We start from the raw sequence: 24,990 nt of genomic DNA on the forward strand, positions 1-24,990 counted from the left end.
AGGGCAGGGTGCGCCCCCCCGGGCCTCACAGAGCACCCGACTGAGGGAGGGGTAACTGTTAGTTCAGATCCTCTGAGAAAGAGACACCGAGACGGGATTACCTGAGTAAGAGGTGTGCTGGGCGACGTGCCTGTGAGGACAGAGTTGGGGGGAACAGAATGCGGGGAGAGCCGTCAAACCACAAAGCAGGGCTGACATCTGTGAAGCGGGGGGGAAGGAAGGAGGCCTGGGTAGAAGGGTCTCAGACCTCAGAGCAGTTCTAAGAAAGATCTGCCCAGGCCACTAGGGTGTCCTTGAGCCACAGTGCACCACCGGAGGAGTCCCACGGTTCACCAGAATAGGCTTGCGTGAGTACTGCACCAGGACCAACCCCTGCCTGAAAGCAGCGCGCGAGAGGCACGGCCTCAGGGGAAGCACGGTGGTGGATCGAGAGAAACAGCAGCTGGGGCTGTCAGTCAATTCTGCTCCCACAGCAGACCTGAAGCACATTTCCTGATTGCTGTGGTAACTGACAGGCAGAAGCTTGGCCACACCCCAAGGGTACAGGCCAAAAGCAGGGATGCCAGGATCTGCCACCTTGATGCAGGGAGAGGGGGTGGGTCCCTGGACCCCTCTGAGGGAGCCTTCACACACATCTATATTAATACAGCTATAGAGGTAAGTCCTTATATATATACTGATGAATAAAGCCATTCAAAATTCCACCATTACAGAATTACTTTCTCTTACGAAATTTTGAATTTCAGAAATTTTGCAAATTTCCTTACAGGTCTTTTACCATATTTACATTATTGCAATCCTCTTGCATGTTGTACTTCATATTTTTAAGAACATTTGATATTTAGACTATTTCTACATGTTTCTACCATAGTCTTCATACTTATGCTTTTTAGTGACTGACCAATATTCAACAAATGAATATACCAAAGTTTCCTAAGTCGCTATTTTTCAGTATTTCCATTATCCCTATTTTTTTTACATTATAGGTAGTGCTCTTATGCACATCTTTGGGCATATCTGATTTAGTCTCTGCTGGATGATGGCTCTAGAATGAGTTTCTAGGTTTGAAGTTACCCACGTGGCGTGTCAACTTTTGCTAAATTGCTTCCTAAACATAGTATGTCAATTAACCACGTGGGTCAGTTACCTACTGTGCATGAAACATTACCATAAAACGAAGGCTTAACATAACCCACGACGACCATCTCAGCATTTCTGTGGGTTGAGGATCCAGGCATAGCTTAGCTGTGTCCTCTGCTTCGGGGTGTCACGGGCTGCAGTGAAGGCACCGGCCAAGGCTGGGGTCTCATCTGAGACCTGACTGGGGAGGGATTTTCTTCCAAGCTCACACGGCTGTTGTGAGGATTCAGCTCCCTGTGGGCTGCTGGACTGAGGGCCTCACCGCTCCGCCAGCTGTGGCTCAGAGGCCGCCCTTACTTCCGAGCCACGTGGGCCTGTCCAGCGCAGCAAGGCGCTTCATCAAAGCACGTGTCTGAGAAGATTAACAGTCTGCTAGTAAGACGGAAGCCAGTCTTTTGTAACATAATCACGCTTGCCTTATTCTGTTGTTTCAAACCAAGAGCAAGAGGAAAGGATGACACAGGCTGAGACCAGCAGGAGCAGAGACCACTGGGGGCCACCCTGGAGGCTGCTTCCTACAGTGTCACCAAGGGCACACGCTGTACCGACTTTACCACACCCTCACTCATCCAGAGGTTCTAGGATTTAAACATTACCTGTGTAGTAGGTGTAAAAGACCATCTCCCATTTTATAAAGATGTGGTGCACATACAATGGAATACCACTCAGCCATAAAAAAGAATGAAACAATGCCATCTGCAGCAACACGGATGGACCCAGAGATTCTCATACTAAGTGAAGTCAGACAAAGACAAATATGAAATCACTTATATGTGGAATCTAAAATATAACGCACATGAACTTATCTACGAAACAGACCCACAGACATAGAGAACAGACTTGTGTTTGCCAAGGGGGAGGGGGTTGGGGGAGGGATGGACTGGGGGTTTGGGATGAGCAGATGCAAACTATTACACAGAGAATGGATAACAACAAGGTCCTACTGCAGAGCACAGGGAACTATACTCAATATCCTGTGATAAACCATAGTGGAAAAGAACATGAAAAGGAATGTGTACATATATAAAAGTGAATCACTTTGCTGTACAGTGCAAATTAAGACAACGTTGTAAATGAACTAGACTTCAATTAAAGAAACCCCACTATCTCCTACTTTTTTTTAAAGAAGATGTTGGGGGTAGGACTTTATTAATTAATTTATTTTTGCTGTGTTGGGTCTTAGTTTCTGTGCGAGGGCTTCCTCTAGTTGTGGCAAGCAGGGGCCACTCATCATCGCGGTGCACGGGCCTCTCACTATTGCGGCCTCTCTTGTTGTGGAGCACAGGCTCCAGACGCGCAGGCTCAGTAGTTGTGGCTCACAGGCCTAGTTGCTCCGCGGCATGTGGGATCCTCCCAGACCAGGGCTCGAACCCGTGTCCCCTTGCATTAGCAGGCAGATTCTCAACCACTGCGCCACCAGGGAAGCCCATCATCTCCTATTTTAATGCCCTTTTCTCCCGTTTGCTGTCTCCCCAGGGCCCCCTGGGTCCTTTGCTCTCAGCTGCTGCTGAGTAATTTCCCAAAAGGCGTCAGCTGAGGGCAAGGTGGGGACCTGCCCCCACCGCGGCTCTGAGAGCTTGAAGTGGAGCCCTGTATGAGGTGGTGAGGGCTCCCTGGGAAGGTTTCAGCCACAAGAAACTGCTGGTATTTGGGCACAACTGCAAGACCTGAACACCCTGCTACCTGGACCGCTTAAAAGCACTAACATTTAGGAACCAATCTTCTTTTAAAGCTTACTGTAAACCCTGTCTGGGATTCACATTTTGCAAGTTTTATTTTACTTTCCTTGTCAGAAGAATGCTGCACGATACACATTAATGTCCGCATTGTACAGACAGGAAACTCAGGACCAGAGGTGTGAAGTCCCTTGCTTGGGGTCACTCCGCGAAAGCGGCAGGACCAGGACTTGAGCCCGCCCCGGCTGCGCCCCGCCGTGTTCTCCACCTCCTAAGCACCCCTGTTCCTCAGCTGAGGCCTCCTAAGGGTCTGTAACAGCCCTCCCCTCTGCCCATCCCCACCGCAGCCCTAGGCATGATGGACTGGGCGGCCCCTCTTCAGCTAGCGGAAGGGTCTCCCCTGGAAGTTCCAGAAGGCTCGGCTCGGGACCATTTTTTCCTGATAAAAGAGGGGAGGCTGCAAAGTCACCTCTCAGTGGCATGGGGAGAAAGGCTAGAGAGGCCACAGGACAAGTCTGCACCATGGAGCCCTCAGGATCAACAGGACAGTGTAAGTCCAGGGCTGTGAGAACGGGATCTGGGGCCAGACTGCCAGCTTCAAATCCTGGTTCTGCCACTTACAAAGCTTTGAGATTTGGGGAAAATTTCTTCACCTTTCTGTGCTATGTGCTTGTCTGCAAAATCAAAAGGATGTTACCAACTACATGTTCCAATTTGGGCGTAAATTTAAGAAAATACCTCTAAGAACCTAGCACAGTGTCTGGTGCCCAATAAAGGCCCCATGAACATGACTCCGGGGATGCAACAGGCAGGAGGTCTCACGGGGTGGGGACCACGCACCCATCTGGGACCTAGCCTCTGACACGTGCACACGTGGAGACCAGGAGCCCACATGCATGCGCCCAGCTCCAGGCGTGCTGCACGCGTCCCTGTATCGTGGACAGTGGCTGGTGGGGACAGAGGCAGTGGAGCCTGCTAGGGTCAGGGCCAGTGCCAGCGCCGGGACCCTGGGACTCCCTTCCCCGCATTCTGACCGTGTCGGGGGAAGGGGGGAGTACCTGCGTGCTGATGTAGCTCTGAGAACCATGAATGTGTGGGGGGCATAACACACTAGAACAGCGTTCTCTGGGGTCCCATGCAGAGCCTGACGACTAAGGTCTGCAGCAGGCATCTGAGAAGGAAACGTGCAGGGCAGCATTTACAGGGTAAATTCCTGCCACCTGGCCCAGCTTCAAAGCCTTTCTGGGATCGACCCTGAACCGCCTGTAGGGGCACAAAATACCACAGAATTTCGGGGGGTCAGCCTCCCCTAAAGCCTCTTGGGGTCCCTGGTGCTCTGAGAACTGATCTGTGCTCTATAGGAAAGAAAGGGAACCACAAGTGTCCTGGTTTCCCCAATGAAGTCAGCAACCATGGAAGAGCGGGGCCAGGCCGTGCCCTTGGAAAGCATCCCAAGTTGGGAAACTAGGACAGGGTCACAGGATTCGTAATGGCCTTGCCCGGGGCATCCAGCCAGCCGTACTGTACTTGCTCAGAGACCCTAAGGTGCCAGGCCCATGTGTGTCGGAGCTTAAGAGCCTTATTCATTTATTCAAAAACGTGGAGAGCTTCAGTCCAGAGCTGTCAACGGGACACACAATACGCTGCTCTTGCAGACAGTACATTTCAGCAGAGGAGATGCTAAGCCGCGCTCCCTTACTTAATTACCGTTGGCAGCAGAGGCTACGAAGAGGTGCAGGGCGCGGTGGGCTCGGTCCCTGAGGGTTCCTGCAGAGGGAGCACCGAAAATTCCAGGACAGGGCAGGCCAGCAGAGAGGGCCCCAGACGGAGGCCCATGTGGGGAGGGGAGGGCAGTCGAGGAACCCACATGCTTGTAGGGCTGGATTCCACAGAGCGGCCCAGGCTTGGAGGCTCGGCTTTGGCCGAAAACAAAGGGATGCCTGCAAAGGGTTTTAAGCAGGAGAGAACCCAGTCAGACCTGAGCTTCTAAGAGCTGGGGGAGGTGGGGAGAATGGCCAGGAAGCCCACATGAGGAACCGCTTGGGGAGGGCAGGGATGGAGCCGGGAGCCGCTGGGCAGGGACATCACAAGGCCGGGCCCTGGTTTAGACACGAGGCGGGATGGAGGGGTGGGTGGGGGGAGGTCCAGCCCAGAGCAGGTTCTCAGCAACAGCTGCCTGCCAGGGCTGCGGCGGGAGAGCTCTGCCTGGGAGTGGACTGGCCTGAGCCAGATGGCAGGGCTGCGTGGGATGCGGGGCTGCGCGGATGCCCGGGAGTCGGGGCTCGCGGCCAGCCCAGGTTTGGGGCTGGGCCACGGGAAGCGTGTGAGGTCTGGGAACAGCCCCTGAGTGGAGACAAAGTTGGTGACTTGGGGTAGACGGAGCCAACTAAGGGGCCGTCTCAGGGGGTCGCCTCCCCGCCCCACCCACGCCGGGGCCCCTTACCCTCCCACCTGGACGGAGTAGCAGGAACGCCGGCCTCCTCCCGGCTCCTGCGTTACTGAGAGCAGGCCCTGGGAGAGCGGATGCTCTGCCCTCAGAAACCCGTCTGCCGGGGCCCAGGGCGGGGACCCCAAGGCTCACCCAGAATGGGGCCAGAGTGCTGAGCCCAGATCACGGGTCAAGGACCCAGCAGGAATCAGGCCACCCCTGCCTGCTCTCTCCATCCACAGTGTTATGCAGGGACCGCCCGGCCTCTGAGTGGGCCTCCTGGGCTGGCTTTGTGCCCTTCCTGGGTGTGGCTTAATCCCTTTGTCCCGAGTTACACTGGCACCAGGCCTGAATTATTCAACTCTTCCAGGGAAAACATAACCGCCAACAAAAAGAATACATGAATGGCTTGAAAAGATGCCCAATGTGGTTCGTTATTAGAGAAATGCAAATCAAAACTACAACGAGGTATCACCTCATGCTGGTCAGAATGGCCATCATTAAAAAGTCTACAGATAACAAACGCTGGAGAGAGTGTGGAGAAAAGGGAACCCTCCTACACTACTGGTGGGAATGTAAATTGGTGTAGCCACTGTGGAGAACAGTATGGAGGCTCCTCAAAAAACTAAGAGTTGCCATATGATCCAGCAATCCCACTCCTGGGCATATACCCTGAGAAAACTCTGATTTGAAAAGATTACATGCACCCCAATATTCACAGCAGCCCTATCCACAATAACCAAGACATGGAAGAAAGCTACATGTCCATTGACAGATGAATGGCTAAAGAAGATGTGGTCCATATATACAATAGAATACTACTCGGCCATAAAAAAGAATGAAATAATGCCATTTGCAGCAACATGGATGGCCCTAGAGAATATCATACTAAGTGAAGTAAGTCAGACAGAGAAAAACAAATACCATATGATATCACTTATATGTGGAGTCTAAAAAAATGATACAAGTGAACTTATTTACAAAACAGAAATATACACACAGACATAGAAAACAGACTTGTGGTTGCCAAGGGGAAGGGGCTGGGGGAGGGAAGGACTGGGAGTTGGGGATTCGCAGATGTAAACTATTAAACATATAGGACGGATAAACAACAAGGCCCTACTGTAGAGCACAGGGAACTCTATTCAATATCCTGTGATAAACCATCATGGAAAAGAATATAAAAAAAGAGTGTATATATGTATAACTGAGTCACTTTGCTGTACAGCAAAAATAAACACAACACTGTAAATGAACTATACTTCAATAAAATAAATTTTTAAAAAAGCACACATGAGGGACTTCCCTGGTGGCACAGTGGATGGGGCTCCGTGTTCCCAATGCAGGGGGCCCGGGTCTGATCCCTGGTCAGGAAACTAGATCCCACATGCACGCCGCAACTAAGAGTTCGTGTGCCACAACTAAGGAGCCCACCTGCCACAACCAGACCCACAACTACAACCAAATAAATAAATAAATATTAAAAAAAAAAAAGAACACATAAATGACCAAGTGAGCCTGGCTTGCTCATCACAACCCTCCTCACCTTTCCTACTGGGGTCTCCTGCCCAAGGATCAAAAGTGGGGTCTGCAGTCAGAATGGCCATCATCAAAAAATCTGCAAACAATAAATGCTGGAGAGGGTGTGGAGAAAAGGGAACCCTCTTGCCCTGTTGGTGGGAATGCCATTATGGAGAACAGTATGGAGGTTCCTTAAAAAAACTAAAAAAAAAAGCTACCATAAGACCCAGCAATCCCACTACTGGGCATATATCCTGAGAAAACCATAATTCAAAAAGAGTCATGTACCACAATGTTCATTGCTGCTCTATTTACAATAGCCAGGACATGGAAGCAACCTAAGTGTCCATCGACAGAGGAATGGATAAAGACGTGGCACATATATACAATGGAATATTACTCAGCCATAAAAAGAAACGAAATTGAGCTATTTGTAGTGAGGTGGATGGACCCAGAGTCTGCCATACAGAGTGAAGTAAGTCAGAAAGAGAGAAACAAATACCGTATGCTAACACATATATATGGAATCTAAAAAAAAAAAAAGGATATGAACCTAGGGGCAGGACAGGAATAAAGACGCAGACATGGGGCTTCCCTGGTGGCGCAGTGGTTGAGAGTCCGCCTGCCGATGCAGGGGACACGGGGTCGTGCCCCGGTCCGGGAAGATCCCACGTACCACGGGGCGGCTGGGCCCGTGAGCCATGGCCGCTGAGCCTGCGCGTCCGGAGCCTGTGCTCCGCAACGGGGGAGAGGCCACAACAGTGAGAGGCCCGCGTACTGAGAAAAAAAAAAAAGAAATACGCAGACATAGAGAATGGACTTGAGGACACGGCGAGGGGGAAGGGTAAGCTGGGACGAAGTGAGAGAGCGGCATGGACATACATACACTACCAAATGTAAAACAGCTAGCAGGAAGCAGCGGCACAACACAGGGAGATCAGCTCGGGGCTTTGTGACCACCTAGAGGGGTGGGATAGGGAGGGTGGGAGGGAGGGAGACACGAGAAAGAAGAGATATGGTGATATATGTATACGTATAGCTGATTCACTTTGTTATACAGCAGAAACTAACACACCATTGTAAAGCAATTATACTCCAATAAAGATGTTAAAAAAATAAAATAAAAAGATAAAATAGGAAAAAAGAAAAGTGGGGTCTGCTTTATCCAGAGGGCTGGAGGCAGACAAGTGGGCAAGGCCGCAGCCTCCGCTGGGTCCCAAGCGGGACACCAGGCCTGGCCCACTGCCCACCTGCCCCGCTCCGCCCTCCTCACCTCCCGGTGAGCCCCGCTCGCCCCGCCCCCATCGTTCCTCACCGCAGCTCCTCCCCAAGCCCGCTCTGTGCTCTGCGCGTCCAGGCTCCTGACTGCAGGGCCTCGGCTTCGCAGGCCTGTTCCTTCCCCTCCCTCGGCCAGCGCTCCTACCAGGAGGTCTTGCTGGGTTCCAGCAACACCTTCTCTCCCCGTCAGGCCCAGGGGGGGAGAATCTGGGCTGCTGAGCTCCACAGCCGGCAGGTCTGCTGACACCGGGCTGCGGGCGCAGAGGCCCCAGGAGCGCCCCTCCCCCCTCCCCCCCCAAGTCCAGGGCGGGGTGGTACCTGCTCCAGCTGGAACCGCCCCTGCCATGAGGCCCTCAGGGGCTGCGGGGGCTCAGCGCCGCCCTCCACACCTGCAGCATCGAGTCCCGGCGGGCCGTGTAGGGCAGGTGCTTGATGCGGAACCAGTGTCTGGGAACCACGTTCCCGCTGGGCGTGTACAGCTTCTCTCCGGGCCGGCCCAGGAGGCCGCGCAGGGCCAGGTTGCCCGACAGAACCTTCTCGTAGAACTCCACCCCGCCCCGGGCATAGGCTGCGGACAGCGAGGCCGTGCGGCGGTCCAGCCAGGCTTCCAGGGAGTGAGTGAGAGAGTCCGTGGACAAGGCATAGGCCACGAAGCCCGCCACTGCCGCCACCAAGTTGAAGGCGGCTCGCAAGTTCATGGGGCCTCCGTAGAGCCCCAGGGCGTGCTTGGCTCCCACGCCCAGAGCCCAGGTGCCCACCAGGCAGGCAGGGGCTGGCAGGGCCTGCAGGGCGGCCGCCCCGCTCTCCAGGTGCACCACCTCCCTGGCCAAGGCGAACTTCTGGGCGTCGTGGGACAGAGTCAGGGCATCTCTCAGCCGGGCACCCACTGGGCTCTGCCAGTCCACTCGCTGCCCGTGGACGACCACGGGCCGGTCAGTGTTGGTCACTGGGTCACCCAGGAAGCTGGCGGGGATGCCCACCACGGCCCCGGCAGGGAGTCTCGGGAAGCCGGCGCTCACAGGCTGGAAGGTGAAGGTGGTGAAGGCCTTGAAGCGGTGGCCCGAGGGGACCCCGATATCCTGCTGCACCTCCTCGAACAGGCTCTGCAGCTCTGGGGACAGGGAGGCTGGCTGGCCCTGAGGCCAGTACTGGTAGAGCCACGGGACCACAGGATCCGGGAAGAGGTGGTACGAGATCTGAGCCCCAAACAGGCCTGCACAGGAACCCACCAACAGGGCCGTCCTGTGTCTCTGCACAAAGGCTGTGGCCCGCCACAGGGGACCTGCCATGAGGGCTGCCACCTCTGTAAACCTGGGCCAAGAGAAAGAGAAGTGAGCCAGCAGCTCCTCGGGTCTACCCGCAGACTGAACACCCCCAGGGCCACATCCTCCTTAGCGGAGGCAACAGGCACGCACGGTAGTCAGAGCACAGGCTCCAGCTCTGTCTCTGCATCGCCTTCCCCACGGGTCAGACGGGCATGTGACAGCGGCCCACCAGAGGGTGTCTGTGCTGTCAGTGAACACACACGCAACAACTGGTGCCCAGCAAGGAGCACACACCCTTGAGGAAATGGCTGTGATTACAACTTTGATGCCCTTGGCTAGGCACAGCACCAAGCAACCAACCCCTCACTCCACCACCCACCCCTACTGAGCACGATCCCAGGACACATGAAGCACGTTCCACTCACTCAGTCTTACTACGTGTTCGACACGCTTCTGAGAGCGCTGCAGACATTGTTTAATGACGGACTCCTTACACCTCTGTGACTCATTACACCAGCGAACACCGAGGCACAGACAGGCTAACTGGTCAAAATCCCAAACGTACAGCGGCCATGCTATGGGCGGAATTGTGTCCCTCCAAATTCATATGCTGAAGTCCTAACCCCCAGGACCTCAGAATGTGACTGTATTTAGACATAGATAGGATCTTTAAAGAGGCAACTAAGTTAAAACTAGGTCATTAGGATGAGCCCTAATCCAATATAACTGGTGTCCTTACGAGAACAGGACACTAGGACACAGGCGCAGAGGAAGGACCATGAAGACACAGGCCAGAAGGTGACCATCTACAAGCCAGTGGGAGAGGCCTCAGAGGAAACTAGCCCTGCTGACACCTTGAAAGACATGTCTCTCACCCAGTTCTCGTCACTGCAGCCCTAGCAGACTAATACAGGCCCAGTATTTGAACACAGGCGTCCACAGCAGATTTTTCATTATAGAGTATTTCTGATGATAAATTACAAACATACAGAACGGTGGACAAAATAGTACATCATAAACCAACTTCAGTCTATCAAGTCATGGCCAGTCTTGCTTTGCCTCTAATCCCACACATACTCCCCTCCAACTGGTTTATTTTGCAACACATTCGGGGCATCCTATTATTTCATCCGAAAATATTTCAGTAAAAATTCACAATTATTTAACTTTAGCTGAAGCTCCCTGTCCTCCTGTCCGAGAAGTGTTTAATTAGCAAACTAATTGCTGCAAACAAGGGGGCAGCAGAGTCCTGAGGAGTCACATCACTTGGGCCTTTTCGACAACGAGGAAACTGAGGCCGGGGAAGAAAGGTGCCAGGCGAAGGTCCCAACGTCCCCAGGACCACCAGCGCCAAGGCCGCGCGCTCCAAGGAGGCCTGGGGGGTGGTGCCGCCCATCCTGCGGGCAGCCCGGCGAGAAGGGGCCGCAGGACCCTCGCTCCACGCCCAACCCCTAGGCTACGCCCCGCGGCTGGAACACACCTCCGAGGGAGCCCGCCCGCAGCCGCACGTCAGCCCGGCCCGCTCCGCGCGCTCACCTCCGCCTCCGCAGCAGCCCAGGACGCCGAGCACATGCGCAGGGTGAGACCGGGCCAGGCGCAAAGCTCACCGGCCGGCTCCGGGGTCGGGGCTCCGAGGGCGGAGGCAAAAGGGCGGGACTCTTGGGGGCGGGGCCGGGACGCACAGCACGCCGGCCCGGCTCTGGGGGCGGGGCCCCGGGAGAGAGACAAAAGGGCGGGACTCTTGGAGGCGGGGCTGGGCGCAAAGCACGCAGGCCCGGCTGTGGGGGCGGGGCCCCGAGGGCGGAGGCAAAGGGGTGGGACGCTCGGGGCCGGGGCTTCCGCGTGGGTCAGGAGGTGGCCACTGGCGGAACCCCCGTCGGAACCCAGGCCCCGTCCTTCCGCCGGGTCCCGTCCTTTCCCGTCGGGAAGCACTCTCTGCTGGCGGAGGCTCTGAGCAGGATTTTTATTACCATGGCCTCTGCTCCCGGCTCCTCCCAGGTGATCCGCACTGTACAGTCCACGGAGCAGCGTTACACCTGTCAGCTCACTTTCCCAGCTGCTCTGTGAGAGGGTCAGGGGTCAGCCCTGCCTGCTCCTAGGCCTTTCCTTTTCGCGCTGTCTGTGGCTGCTTTTCCCTAGAAGGGCAGAGTCGAGTAGCGAGGACAGAGACAGTCTGCCCAGAGAACCTAAAACATTTACTCTCCGGCCCCTTGCAGAAAAGGTCTGTGGACCCCTGAAGTACAGATGAAGGTGTGGGCAATTTGCTGGTGATGGACCAAACATTGTAAAGTCACAGCGCAGTTTGGGAGGGCTGCAAGGGGTGGGTGGTTGGGACTACATTAGGGGATAAACAGGAAATAAATACAGGGATAAGAACCTGGGGAATGACGGATTACAGGGCATCTGATGGTTGCTTTTTTTTTTTTTTCATAGTGGTAAAGTACACATAATATTTACCATCTTGACTATTTTAAAGCGTACGGTTCAGTGGTATTAAATACATTGTGCAACCATCGCCACTGTCCCTCTCCATAACTCATCTTGCAAAGCTGAAGTTCTACGTCCATCAGACAGTAACTCCCATTCCCCTCCCTCTACTGTCTGGCAACCACCGTTCTACATTGTCTCTATAATTCTGACCACTAAGTATCTCATGTGAATGGAATCATACAGTATTTATCTTTTGGTGATTGGATTATTTCACCTAGCATAATGTCCTCAAGGTTCATCCATGTTGTAGCATGTGTCAGAATTTCCTTCCTTTTTAAGGCTGAATAATATTCCATTGCATGAATATGGGAGATTTTGCTTATCCATTCACCTGTTGATGGGCACTTGGGTTGCTTCCACATTTTTGCTACTATGATCATGCTGCTATGAACATGAGTGTGCAAATATCTCTTCAAGACCCTGCTTTCAATTCTTTTGTGTATGTACCCGGAAGTAGACTTGTTGCATAATGTGTTAATTTCATTTTTAAATTTTTTGAGGATCTGGCGTCCTGTATTCCACAGGGGCTGTACCATTTTATATTCTCACCAACAGTGCTCAAGGTTCCAATTTCTTCACATCTTTACCGACATTTATCTTCTGTTTTTTTTGGATAGTAGCCATTCTAATGTGTGTATGGTGGTATTTTGTAGTTTTGATATGCATTTCCCTAATGATTAGCGATTTTGGGCACCTTTTCATGTGCTTATTGGACATTTGTATATCTTCTTTGGAGAAATGTCTATTCAAAACCTTTGTCCATTTTTGAATTGGGTTGGGTTTTTTGTGTGTGGTTGAGTTTTAGGAGTTCTCAGTATACTCTAGATATTAATACCTTATCAGATATATGATACAAATATTTTCACCCATTCTTGGGTTGCCTTTTTACTCTGAGGATATTGTCTTTTGAGGCACAAGATTTTAAATTTTCTTAAGAGTCCAAATTGTTTTTCTTTTGTTGCCCATGTCTTTGGTGTCATATCCAGAAAATCATTGCCAAATCCAGTGTCGTGAAGTTTTCTTCAGTGTCTATGTTTTCTTCTAAGAGTTGTATAATTTTAGGTCTTACATTTAGGTCTTCGATCCATTTTGAGTTAATTTTTAAACATGGTGTTAGGTAAGGGTCCAAATTCATTCTTTTGCATGTGGATATGCAGTTTTCCCAGTAACACTTGCTGAAAGACTGTCTTTTCCTCAGTGAATGGTCTTGGCACCTTTGTCAAAAATCATTTGATCATATATACCAGAATTTATTTCTGGACTCTCTATTCTGTTCCATTGGTCTATATGTATGCCTCTTTTTTTTTTGTAATTTTTATTGGAGCATAGTTGATTTACAATGTTGTGTTAGTTTCAGGTGTACAGCAAAGTGATTCAGTTATATATGTATGTCTTTATGCTGGTAATCACAGTGTTTTAATACTGTAGCTTTGTAGTAAGTTTTGAAATCAGGAAGTATGAATCCTTCAGCTTTGTTCTTCTTTTTCAAGATTATTTTGGCTGTTCAGGATCAGTTGAGATTTTATATGAATTTTAGGATAGGTTTTTCTATTTCTACAAAAAAAAATGACAGGGATTATATTGAATCTTTAGATCACTTTGGGTAGTACTGCCATCTTAATAATATTAAGTCCACAATTTACAAACATGGGATATATTTCCATTATTTATGTTTTCTTTAATTTCTTTCAGCAGTGTTTTGTAGTTTTCAGTGTACAAGTCTTTCACCTCTTTGGTTAAGGTCATTCCTAAGTATTTTTCCTTTTTGTTGCTGTTGTGAATGGAATTGTTTTCATAATTTCCTTTTCAGATTGCTTATTGTTAGTATATAGCAACTGACTTTTGTATGTTGACTTTGTATCCTGCTGAATTCATTTATTAGCTCTAACAGGTTTTCGTGCAATCTTTGGGGTTTTTTAAACATAATTTCATATCATCTATGAACAGACATAATTTTACTTCTTCCTTTCCAATTTGGATGCCTTTTATTTCTTTTCCTTGCCTAATTGCTCTGGCTAGAACTTCTAGTACTATGTTGAATAGAACTGGTGAAAGTAGGCATCCTTGTCATGTCCCCTATCTTAGTGAAAAATCAGTCTTTCACCATTGCTGTGGATTTTTCAAATATGGCTTTTATTATGTTGCGGCAGTTTCCGTCTATTCCTAGTTTGTTGAGTGTTTATTAATGAAAAGGTGTTGAACTTTTCAAATGCTTTTTTAAAATACTTTTATTTTTTAATATTTATTTTTATTTATTTGGTTGCGCCGGGTCTTAGTTGTGGCACGCGGGCTCCTTAGTTGTGGCATGTAAACTCTCAGTGGCAGCATACATGTGGGATCTAGTTACCTGACCAGGGATCGAAGCCAGGTTCCCTGCAGTGGGAGCACGGAGCTTTAACCACTGTGCCACCAGGGAAGTCCCTCAAATGCTTTCGCTGCATCAGTTGAGATGATCATGTGGTTTTTGTACTTCATTCTGTTAATGTGGTGTATTATATTGATTGATTTTCATATGTTGAACCATCCTTGCATTGCAGGAATGAATCCCACTTGGTCATGATGTATAATCTCTTTAATATGCTGCTGAATTCCTATTTTGTTGAGAACGTTTGCATCAATGTTCATAAGGGATATCGTCCTGAAGTTTTCTTTTCTTGTAGTGTCTTTATCTGACTTTGGCATCAGAGTGATGCTGGCCTCTAGGATGAATCAGGAGGCATTCCTTCCTCTTCAGTTTTTTGGAAAAGCTTGAGAAGGATTGGTATTAGTTCTTTAAATATTTGGTAGACTTCACCAGTGAAGCCGTAGGCTTCAGGGCTTCTCTTTGTTGGGAGATTTTTGATTACTGATTCAATCTCCTTACTTGTTATAGGGCTTTTCAGGTTTTCTATTTTTCCCTAAAAATTTTTCTGAGGGGGCTTTTGGGCATGAAAGGAATACTTAAAGAGTTACTTATGTTTTATAAATTTATTTATTTATTTACTTTTGGCTGTGTTGGGTCTTTGTTTCTGCGTGCAGGCTTTCTCTAGTTGTGGCGAGCAGGGGCTACGCTTGGTTGCGGTACATGAGCTTCTCATTGTGGTGGCTTCTCTTGTTGCGGAGCATGGGCTCTAGAGCGCAGCTCAGTAGTTGTGGCGTGCGGGCTCAGTAGCTGTGGCTCGTGGGCTCTAGAGTGCAGGCTCAATAGTTGTGGCGCACGGGCTTAGTTGCTCCGCGCCACGTGGGATCTTCCCGGACCAGGGCTCGAACCCGTGTCCCTTGCATTGGCAGCAGGTGGATTCTTAACCACTGAGCCACCAGGGAAGCCCACTTATATTTTAATTACTATTCAGTTGATTAAAGTATCAAGTTTAAATATCTCATATCTCTTAAGCCTAAAAGCCTAAAACGTCAGTTTGCAAATACTGTTATCTTAATAAATTCAGAGATCTTTGTATGAAAATAAGATTTTGTTTCTCCGTGTTCTTTGGTTAGCCTTCAGTTAACCACGGGCTTTACAGATTAAATCTTCCTTAATTTTGCCCCACACTTCTGTACTCAATTGATCAAATTCCCTCGGGCATCTCAAACCATACTTTCAAATTCGACTTAGCCGACTCTTAAATACACCAATAGCCACCCCGTCCCAAGTAGTTTAATTCCCGAGCCAAATCTAATAAGCAAAACCTTACTAAACCATTAAGCAACTCTTATAAATCTAATAAAATAGACATAAATCTAACAGATTCTCTTACCTGTTCTAAACATCTTAAATGAAGTACATATAAAACAGTGGAATAAAACTCATTATTACAGATAGCCTACCCAGCACCCAAATATCAACCCAGGCAGATTCTTTTATTCATCTGGACACCACAAATGTGCTTTCCTAACCCAAGGGCACAGAGCCATCCTCTTGGGCCATTTCACACTGAGGTGCTGGAGGCTGAACTCTTGGTGGGATATTCTTGCCCAGGACTGGGGTCCAGCATGATTTCCAGGATGATTCATCATGAGTCAGTATTTATTAGGCTGAGTCACTGTGGAGATAATTGGACTTCCCAAGCCTGTGTCATTTTTTGTAATAGTAAAATCTTCCATAATTTTTCATTGCCTGAGTAGAGCTGATAAGATTCTACATCCCCTACCAGGGGTGTAATGAATATTTTAGCTGTTTGATTTGTAATGATGAAATTTTGATGCTGACCAAGACTTGAATATAGTATATAGTATACACACAGTCTGGCTTTGTCAACATACTGTAAACATCCTTATAAACTTGTACATGCCTTCTTTTTCTTTTCTTTTGTTTTTCTAGCATGCCTCATATGGCTCTGCAGAGAACTACTGCTTTCTTTCTAGTCCCCAAATTGTCACCAGCTGCTCAGTGGGAGCCCCTTTCAACTGGCTCCTTTATCCTTTAAAATTGCCCTGGATCATTTTGAAAGCACACTTTCTTTCTGGCAACACACTGGTACTCCAGGCCCATCTTAATTATCTTTGCCCTAAGACATAGGATCAGACACTTTCCAAGGCTCCTGGCTTCCTTTTGGGGAGCTGTACTTGAGATCAAAACTCTAGGCGCTTTGGGCATATGTTAGACCACTCTGCTTGGCCCTGGGAGTGGGTGAGAGCACAGAGGCCACTTTAGGGGCAGGCCCTGAAAAGAGATATTTTTAACATGTCATGGAATCATATCATTTTAAATTTAACTCCAATTTAATGGACTACTTAAACCTTCTAATATAAAAATTTTTTTTTGCCTTTTCTTGAATACCAGCTTCCCTATTGCCACAAATACATTTTTTTACTAACTTTAACGTGAATGCTGTCTATTATAATACCGACCTGCGGAGACCAAATCAGACCCTGGGCCCCTTGCCTAGGCTGCACTGCACAGCCCCCTCTCACTTCTGAGATCCTAGTTTTCCACTGACTGTCATTCCTTGGTATCTTTTTGACATCAGAAGCTGGTACTTTTGGTGGTGACTGTAGTGGGGACAGTTTGACTGAGTGATATCAGCTCATTGAGGGATAAATGAAATGACTTTATTTCTCCAGTGATTGCTACCAGCTGTACTCTTCACTGATTCCCTGCTTGCTGACAGGGTCCCTTAAGGACACACAGTCCAAATCTATAATTTGTCAGTCAGTATCAGTTACTGGGACAGTATCATTTTGGTTGAGGCTTGTTGTCTGTTTTGAAACTTCAGTTTCATCTTTCACCCAGCACTGCCCCCACCATGTCAGCACCCTCCCCAGTAAAGACTAGACATGTGGCTCCACTGGCTCTGGTGGGCGCAGAGGCTCTGCACTCTCGCCCACAGCGCTTGTCCTAGGGATTCTTCAGCTGGTGGGAAAGACAGAAAGAGGAAGAACGATGTTTCTTTCCACGACTGCTCACTGGCGGCCCTCCTTCCTGCAGGTCATGATGTGAACAGCCGAGGCTGGTGGTAACCACCTTCCTGTCTCTGCTGTAGCCATCTCGGCTAATCCAGCTGGACTTCTGGCGGTGCTGGAGGTTAAAGGTGCCTCGGCACTGCGAGGCAGGAGGAGATTAGTCTTGGTAAGTCCTCTAGACGTGGGATCCAGGGAAAGGTGCAGAGTAGTTCGCTGGACGGTAATTACAGGACAGGCCCTGGGCATCCTGTGCAGGCTTGCAGTTCAGACGCATCAGCCTGACGCAGAGGGGAGAGCTTCTGGAAGGCCGGGGTGGGAGGGGGAGTAGCAGGGCCACTGGTGCCCCAGGGGTGGCCGGTCGAGCTCCAGGCTGTGGGGACCTGAAGAGTAGCCTGTCCTCAGGTTCAGGTCAACTCTACCATCAGGGAGAGGAAGTGTATCAAAAAGGGCCCACCTTCTGCGGGCCTCTAGCTGGCGAGACATTGAGCTGGACCTGGGAAGGGCATGTGTGTGTGCATACACAGGGGCTTGGGGGGTGTAAGTATTGTCTGTTGATCTTCTGTATATGCTTCTAGCTCTTTCCTTTGCATCGCTTCCCCTCTTTTCACAAGGGCTTTAACAAACTTCCCGCAAACAGAGTATCTGAAAAGAAACATTTGTTGAAGACACCACTGTTGGAGAACGTGTCACCAGACCCCCGTGTCCATGTCTTGGCTGAGTCCTGAGATCTGATTCAGCTCCTTGGTGGTAAGACACAGACGCCCTCAAACTTCTTCAAGAAAAGAGGGGCTGTTGTGAGGCGGGGCCCTGGTAGCGGGCTGGCTGGGAACTGCTTGGCTCAGGGACTTAAGGGGCTGTCACAGGTGAGAAGAAAGTAAGGAGCCTTGAGACTAAACGCCACGTGGCTCCTGAACAGTGAAAGCCCCTGAGTCGACAGCGCAGAGCCAGTCTTCGTTTCCTACTTTTGGTGATTGTGCCACAGCAGAGGGTAACATCAGGGGAAGCTGAGTACTGTATACGTGCGCTCTCCATTCTGGCTTTGCAACTTTTCCTTAGGTCTAAAATTATTTCAAAGACAACCCTCAGAATGGGAGAAAATATTTGCAAATGAAGCAACTGACAAAGGATTAATCTCCAAAATTTACAAGCAGCTCATGCAGCTCAATAACAAAAAAACAAACGACCCAATCCAAAAATGGGCAGAAGACCTAAAGAGACATTTCTCCAAAGAAGATATACAGACTGCCAACAAACACATGAAAGAATGCTCAACATCATTAATCATTAGGGAAATGCAAATCAAAACTACAATGAGATATCATCTCACACCAGTCAGAATGGCCATCACCAAAAAATCTAGAAACAATAAATGCTGGAGAGGGTGTGGAGAAAAGGGAACACTCTTGCACTGCTGGTGGGAATGTGAATTGGTTCAGCCACTATGGAGAACAGTATGGAGGTTCCTTAAAAAACTACACATAGAACTACCATATGACCCAGCAATCCCACTACTGGGCATATACCCTGAGAAAACCAAAATTCAAAAAGAGTCATGTACCAAAATGTTCATTGCAGCCCTATTTACATTAGCCAGGAGATGGAAACAACCTAAGTGTCCATCATCGGATGAATGGATAAAGAAGATGTGGCACATATATACAATGGAATATTACTCAGCCATAAAAAGAAACGAAATTGAGCTATTTGTAATGAGGTGGATAGACCTAGAGTCTGTCATACAGAGTGAAGTAAGTCAGAAAGACAAAGACAAATACCGTATGCTAACACATATATCTGGAATCTAAGAAAAAAACAAAAAATGTCATGAAGAACCTAGGGGTAAGACGGGAATAAAACAGAGACATACTAGAGAATGGACTTGAGGATATGGGGAGGGGGAAGGGTGAGCTGTGACAAAGCGAGAGAGAGGCATGGACATATATACACTACCAAACATAATGTAGATAGCTAGTGGGAAGCAGCCACATAGATCAGCTCGGTGCTTTGTGACCGTCTGGAGGGGTGGGATAGGGAGGGTGGGAGGGAGGGAGACGCAAGCAGGAAGAGATATGGGAACATAAAAAAAATTATTTCAAAATGAAAAAGAATTTTTAAATTACTGCTGCCTTGGTCCTGCCCTGTGAGTTAAGGGGAGCTCAGATTTCTGAACACTTGTTTAATGCCAGGTACACTTTTTGCATTTCCTAATGTAATCCTCACAGCCCCATGGGAGGTGAGCCCTGGAGCCGGTCATACGGGGAAAGTGGAAGCTCACAGACACTAAGGAAGCCGTGTGGTTGATGAGAACAGGACCAGGATTCGCCTGGGACCAGACGGCTGCCCAGGCCAGTTCCCCCACCGCCCCGCAGGGAGAGCCTGGCGCCAGGGCAGAGGAAGCTAGAGGCGGGACCCAGAGACGCAGGGGCTTGCAGCCCCCGTGAGGAACCTGGACTTCATCCTGGAGGCCAGTGGGCCTCAGTCTGGGCTGCACATCAGATCCTCCGGAGAGCTCTAGAGATGATTACTGCCTGGGTCCTACCCCAGGAAGTCTGACTCAGCTGTTTCTTGGTTTTGTTTCGTTTTGTTTTTTATATTGGAGTAGAGTTGATTAACAGTGCTGTGTCAGTTTCAGGAGTACAGCAAAGTGATTCAGTTATACATATACATGTATCTAATCTTTTTCAGATTCTTTTCCCATTGAGGTTATTACAGAATATTGAACAGAGTTCCCCGTTCTGTAGAGAAGGTCCTTGTTGGTTATCCATTTTAAGAATAGCAGTGATTCAGCTGTTGATTTTGAAGCTCTCCAAGTGATTCTGACGTGCAGCCAGCCTATGCTTAAGAACTGGAGTCATGCTGCCACACACGGTCAAAAGGCCTGCTTGCCACTGACCCTTCGCAGGGACTCCTGGGCCCGAGGCGACGCCCTCGCGCCCCAGCTGCTCCCGAGAACCCTTGCAGAGGCCTCACCCTCTTCTCCCAAGCCAGTCTGCGGGCTCTGGTCGCCCCCCGCCTGGGTCTGCCCCTGTCACAGCCGCTGGGGAGCCAGTGTCGCCCTCACCAGTGCTGCTGTTTCTGGGAGCGGCCGCCAAAGCCAGGGTCTGGTGCTGGGGGGCCGTGGGAGCTGGCGGTCACGGCGCGGGGGGTGGGGGGGAGCAGCCCCTCCCCCGCCCCCCAGAGGGCGCTCGGCCTCTCGCACTCCGGAAGCCTTTGCTCCCACGCTAAAGCTTGCAGCCAGGAGCTCCAAACATTGCCATCATACTGATGACATTTTACTGTTACAGAGAAAAATAATTTAAAAATATATACATCATCCACATTTCAATTATTTTTTCCCTCTGGAAACTTTAATTCCCCAAATGGCTGGAACGTAAACAGACCAAGAGGACCACGGTGACCTGCAGAAAGCAAGTGAGCGGAACTGACCTCCCGGTGACTGTTGTTATTCTAGAGTCAACGAGTTGAGAGCTTTGCCCCGCAGGGTCTTCATCTCCTCAAACACCTTTTCTCCTGCCTTCTCCAGTGGCTGTGCTTGGTCTCTCGCCTCTCTAAGTATATACATCAAACACAGACCCGGCAAGGCGCATCGGGGCCCTCATGAAACACCACCAACCTGCTGCCGGGCCCAGCGTTGCGAGAGATGCCTTGCGAAGGTCGGAGGGCTGTTTATCCGCATACACAGTTGAAACCCCGCTTAGCGATCACTTAGTTACCAGTGGAAACACCCAACTGGTAAGTGGCTCAAGCCTGGTTTCCAGTCTGAGCCGCACCAGTATCTTAGCAGAGCCACGTGACCTAAGCTCTCAGCCGCCGTTTCCAGACGCACACCTGGTGTGCATCCCGTCCCCCAGGATTGTTGCAAAGGGGAAACGAGAACCTACTCGTACACATCCCGGCATGATGGCTTCTGAAGGCTCAGTTGGCGGGAGCCGGTTCTTCATGTTTATGAGTCGAGTGGACGCACATTATCTCTGGTTCTTCATGTTTATGAGTTGAGTGGACGCATAGTATCTCTGACTCTGGCCATAGTTCTAGAAGGTGGGAATCAAGAGGGAGGGCTCTGCACCTGGGTAGAGCAGTGGCTGATGTGGAGGCCAGATGTCGCCGGTGTGGCGAGGGGTAGAACTCTCCAAATATCTGGGAGGACGTGATGAGTGTATTTGGTTGGAAGCACAGATGTCTAAGGACTGTGAGCTCAGCTATACGATCTGACCAGGTAGAAGAATTCAATACAGAATTAAGTGCTTCTCCCCTATATTCACAGCAGCAGGAATCTAAAGTCGACACAAATGAACTTATCTACAAAACAGAAACAGACTCATGGGCGTAGAGAACAGACTGGTGGTTGCCAAGGTGGGGGAGGGATGAATTGGCAGATGCAAACTATTATCTATAAGATGGATAACCAACAAGGTCCTACTGTATAGCACAGGGAGATATATTCAATGTCCTGTGATGAACCATAATGGAAAAGAATATGAAAAAGAATATATATATATATGTATAAGTGAATCACTTTGCTGTACAGCACAAACTAACACAACACTGTAAATCAACTATACTTCAGTAAAATTAAAAAAATAAAATTAAGTGCTTCTGAAACATTTCCTAAAGAGGGTGAAATGTGAAGTTTTGGCAAATACCCGAAAGTTTTGAAAAAGCAGAAATATCTGAAAATGAAGAACTAAAATGTTCCCTAATGTGTATAATTAAAAAAAAAATTGGCACCACCTTATGGAATCAGTGTAAAAATATATAGATCATGTCAGCCCTTAAAGATATTAATGATTGAGTGATATGATAATCTAAGGGGAGTTGAATGATATGTTGGCAACTGAAGTCACTCTCACAGTTCCTTGGACGTTTGCAATATGATTCTCCTTAGCGGGTCTTGAGAGGGTGCGATCACCATCAAGGCAGCAAAGAATCTCTCGGGTTGATTACAGCCATCAAGGGAGAGCAGATGATTCTTTGCATCCATGAAAATAAATATTTGCCACAAACCCAATAGACAGCAGTCTTCATGGGGACAATAAGTCCCACTGATGGGTTCTTTATTTCTATCCCTGTCTGACCAAGCTCTGGTGTGTGTGTGTCTGACTCTGTCTGCTTCTGGCTGAGGCTGAAGGAGGTGAGGAAAAGGCACAAGGAGAGAGAAGACAGAGCTGAGCGTTGGGTCATGCTTGCTATGCGCTGGAGAGAATTTCAGAACCAAATACCTGCTGTACAGCATAGGGAAGTCTACTCGTATCTTGTAATAACCTATAAGGGAAAAGAATCTGAAAAAGAATATATATATATATATAACTGAGTCACTCTGCTGTATACCTGAAACTAACACAACTGTAAATCAATTATATTTCAATAAAAATTTGAAAAAAATGAAACAAAAGCCTCTGTGGGATATCAATCAGTTGGAATACTATGCAGCCAATAAACTGATAATTACATTGACAATTTTGACACATGGAAAAACGTACAAAAAATAATTTAAACTGCAAAATAGATGAATTCAAAAGGCCATGGATCTATTTATTGAAAATGTGTGAAATGTATGTGTATTTTGAAAAAAAATTGGAAGCTAAATTGTGCAGAAAATGTTTAGAGTTCATTGTTGGGTTTTTTTTGTTTTGTTTTTTTTTGGTAAAGTAGCTAAAATACATTAACCAAGAAAAGAAGATCTTCCACTTTGGGTGAATATATAAAGTAATAAGTTCTACTTCATTCAATAATCATTTGATAATCCAATGGCATTCAGTGTTAGCTTCTGTAGTGAAAATGGTGAAAAACCAGGTTAAATACCAAGTAAGCAAAGAGGTATTAGATATTGCCCCACTCATGGGGCAAACCATTCTAAGTCCAGGGGTAATTTTTGAAATTGAAAAAAAAAAAGTATCCCTTAGTCAGGGATACTTCCCTTGTGGCGCAGTGGTTAAGAATCTGCCTGCCAATGCAGGGGACACGGGTTCGAGCCCTGGTCCGGGAAGATCCCACAGGTGGTGAAGCAACTAAGCCCGTGCACCACATCTACTGAGCCTGCACACCTAGAGCCCGCGAGCCACAACTACTAAGCCTGCGAGCCACAACTACTGAGCCCGCGCACCTAGAGCCCGTGCTCTGCAACGAGAAGCCACCGCAATGAGAAGCCTGTGCACTGCAATGAAGAGTAGCCCTCGCTCTCCGCAACTAGAGGAAACCCACATGCAGCAACAAAGACCCAATGCAGCCAAAAATAAATAAATAAAATAATTTTAAAAAAATTAATTGAAAAATAACCTCTTAGTCAACTGTTCGTTTGAAACCTGAAACAGAATGCAAAGTACATCTCTTTGTTGAGGTGTCAGAGGTTCTATGTGCTATGTAGTGTAACATGATATTTTATTGTTAATTAGCTGCTTAAAACCGATGCTCACTGAAATTCTATTTAAAATTTTTATTTCCTCGATTTTCTTTTACGGGAAACTGCCAGTCTACTTTCTGAGAGTGTTGGTTTGCTGTAGGCCTCTGCTACTATCACAAACAAACCAAAGGAACCCCATGCTCCTCTAAGATATGTGGGTATTCCCTTCCAAAAAGGCAGGGCCTCCCCAAAACACCCCAAACGAGGAAGACAAACTGAGAAATTTACAGTATACACAGGAAGGGTAATTATCCCTAAAATATGAGGGACTCTTACAAATAAGTAAGAAAAAGATAAACACTTTCTACAATATAGGTAAAAAATTCCTTCATAAAAGAAGAAAAACAATTGATAAACATAGGAAATTTTTTACCATCACTTGTAAACAAAGAAGTTTAAAATTAAAACAATGATATGGTCATTTAAAAACCTATCATATTGGTAAAGAAAAAAGCCTGATACCGTAACACGTTGTTCAGGGCATTTGAATGTGCGCATCCTGACCTCTGCTGGTAGGAGGTTTGTTGATGAACTTTCTGGATGGTGGTGAAGCACTATATATTAAAACCTTAAAATGAACATGAACCTAGCATTTATGTGTCTAGGAATTTATCCCAAGGAGACAGTCTGATAAGTTTTCAAGGAATTATGACACAAGGAGGTTTGTTGCCGTGCTACTGGCAACAGCAGAACATTGGAAAGAGGTGATGTGATCATCAGAAGGGCGTGTGAACACACGATGGCACATCCACGAATGAGATACAAAGGTGTATGTCTGTGTCTATACAGCTATGTTTATGCTATACTGCTAAATAAAATTCTAGAAGATAAAACAATATGATTGAATTCATATATATATAAGGTATGCATGTATGAATATATGTCAACACATACAGTTGGCACTCTGTATCCATAGGTCCTGCATCTTCAGATTCAACCAACCCCGGATGAAAAAAAATTTCAGAAAGTTCCAAAAAGCAAAACTTGAATTTGCCGTGCGCTGGCAACTATTTACAAGTCATTTACATTGTATGAGGTATTATGAGTACTCTAGAGATGACTTAAAGTATCTGGGAAGATATGCGTAGGTTATGTGCAAATTCGACAGCATTTTATACAGGGACTTGAGCATCCACAGATTTGGGTACTCAGGATGGGGGTGTCCTGGAACCAATCCCCTGTGGATACCGAGTGATGACTGTATGTACGGTTTAACAAAATATAATAGGTGTTTATGGTTTATTTAAACTAACAAACAAATAAATCCTTGGAAGACCACACATCAAAATGTACAAGTTACTGCCTCTGGGTGGTAGGATTATTGTTTTTATTTTATTCTTTATATTTTTCTGTATTTTCTAACATTTTAATAGTAAAAAAAAAGGCTTTATTTTTATTTTTTTCAGTAGAATT

The 24,990-nt window shown here is 47.9% G+C and overlaps 2 protein-coding genes across 21 annotated transcripts in view; both read right to left on the reverse strand.

Moving 5' to 3' along the window:
* The window catches only part of TMEM177 (transmembrane protein 177), a 34,230-nt gene extending 23,258 nt beyond the window's left edge, over positions 1-10,972 (reverse strand). For 16 of the 20 annotated variants that reach the window (XR_009564673.1, XR_009564670.1, XR_009564669.1 and 13 more), the window contains exons 1-2: positions 10,845-10,972; positions 8,362-9,354 (exon numbers count right to left, since the gene is read on the reverse strand). Coding sequence is in view for 3 of the 20 variants with exons in the window: in XM_060302612.1 (XP_060158595.1) it covers positions 8,397-9,332 (936 nt within the window). In the remaining 17 variants the exon portion in view is untranslated. Of the gene's footprint in view, positions 1-2,505; positions 4,757-7,419; positions 7,726-8,361; positions 9,355-10,844 lie in introns of those variants that run through there. The other 4 variants (XR_009564667.1, XR_009564668.1, XM_060302611.1 and 1 more) reach the window with 4 other exon arrangements.
* Positions 10,973-20,495: 9,523 nt separating this feature from the next.
* Positions 20,496-24,990, reverse strand: part of CFAP221 (cilia and flagella associated protein 221) — an 84,422-nt gene continuing 79,927 nt past the window's right edge. Inside the window, exon 24 of the mRNA XM_030849653.3 lies at positions 20,496-20,725. Within this exon, the coding sequence (XP_030705513.2) occupies positions 20,620-20,725 (106 nt within the window). The 3' untranslated portion in view covers positions 20,496-20,619. The remainder of the gene's footprint in view (positions 20,726-24,990) is intronic.

The sequence above is a fragment of the Globicephala melas genome, chromosome 7 (assembly GCF_963455315.2).
Source record: "Globicephala melas chromosome 7, mGloMel1.2, whole genome shotgun sequence".
NCBI classification, from domain to species: Eukaryota; Metazoa; Chordata; class Mammalia; order Artiodactyla; family Delphinidae; genus Globicephala; species Globicephala melas.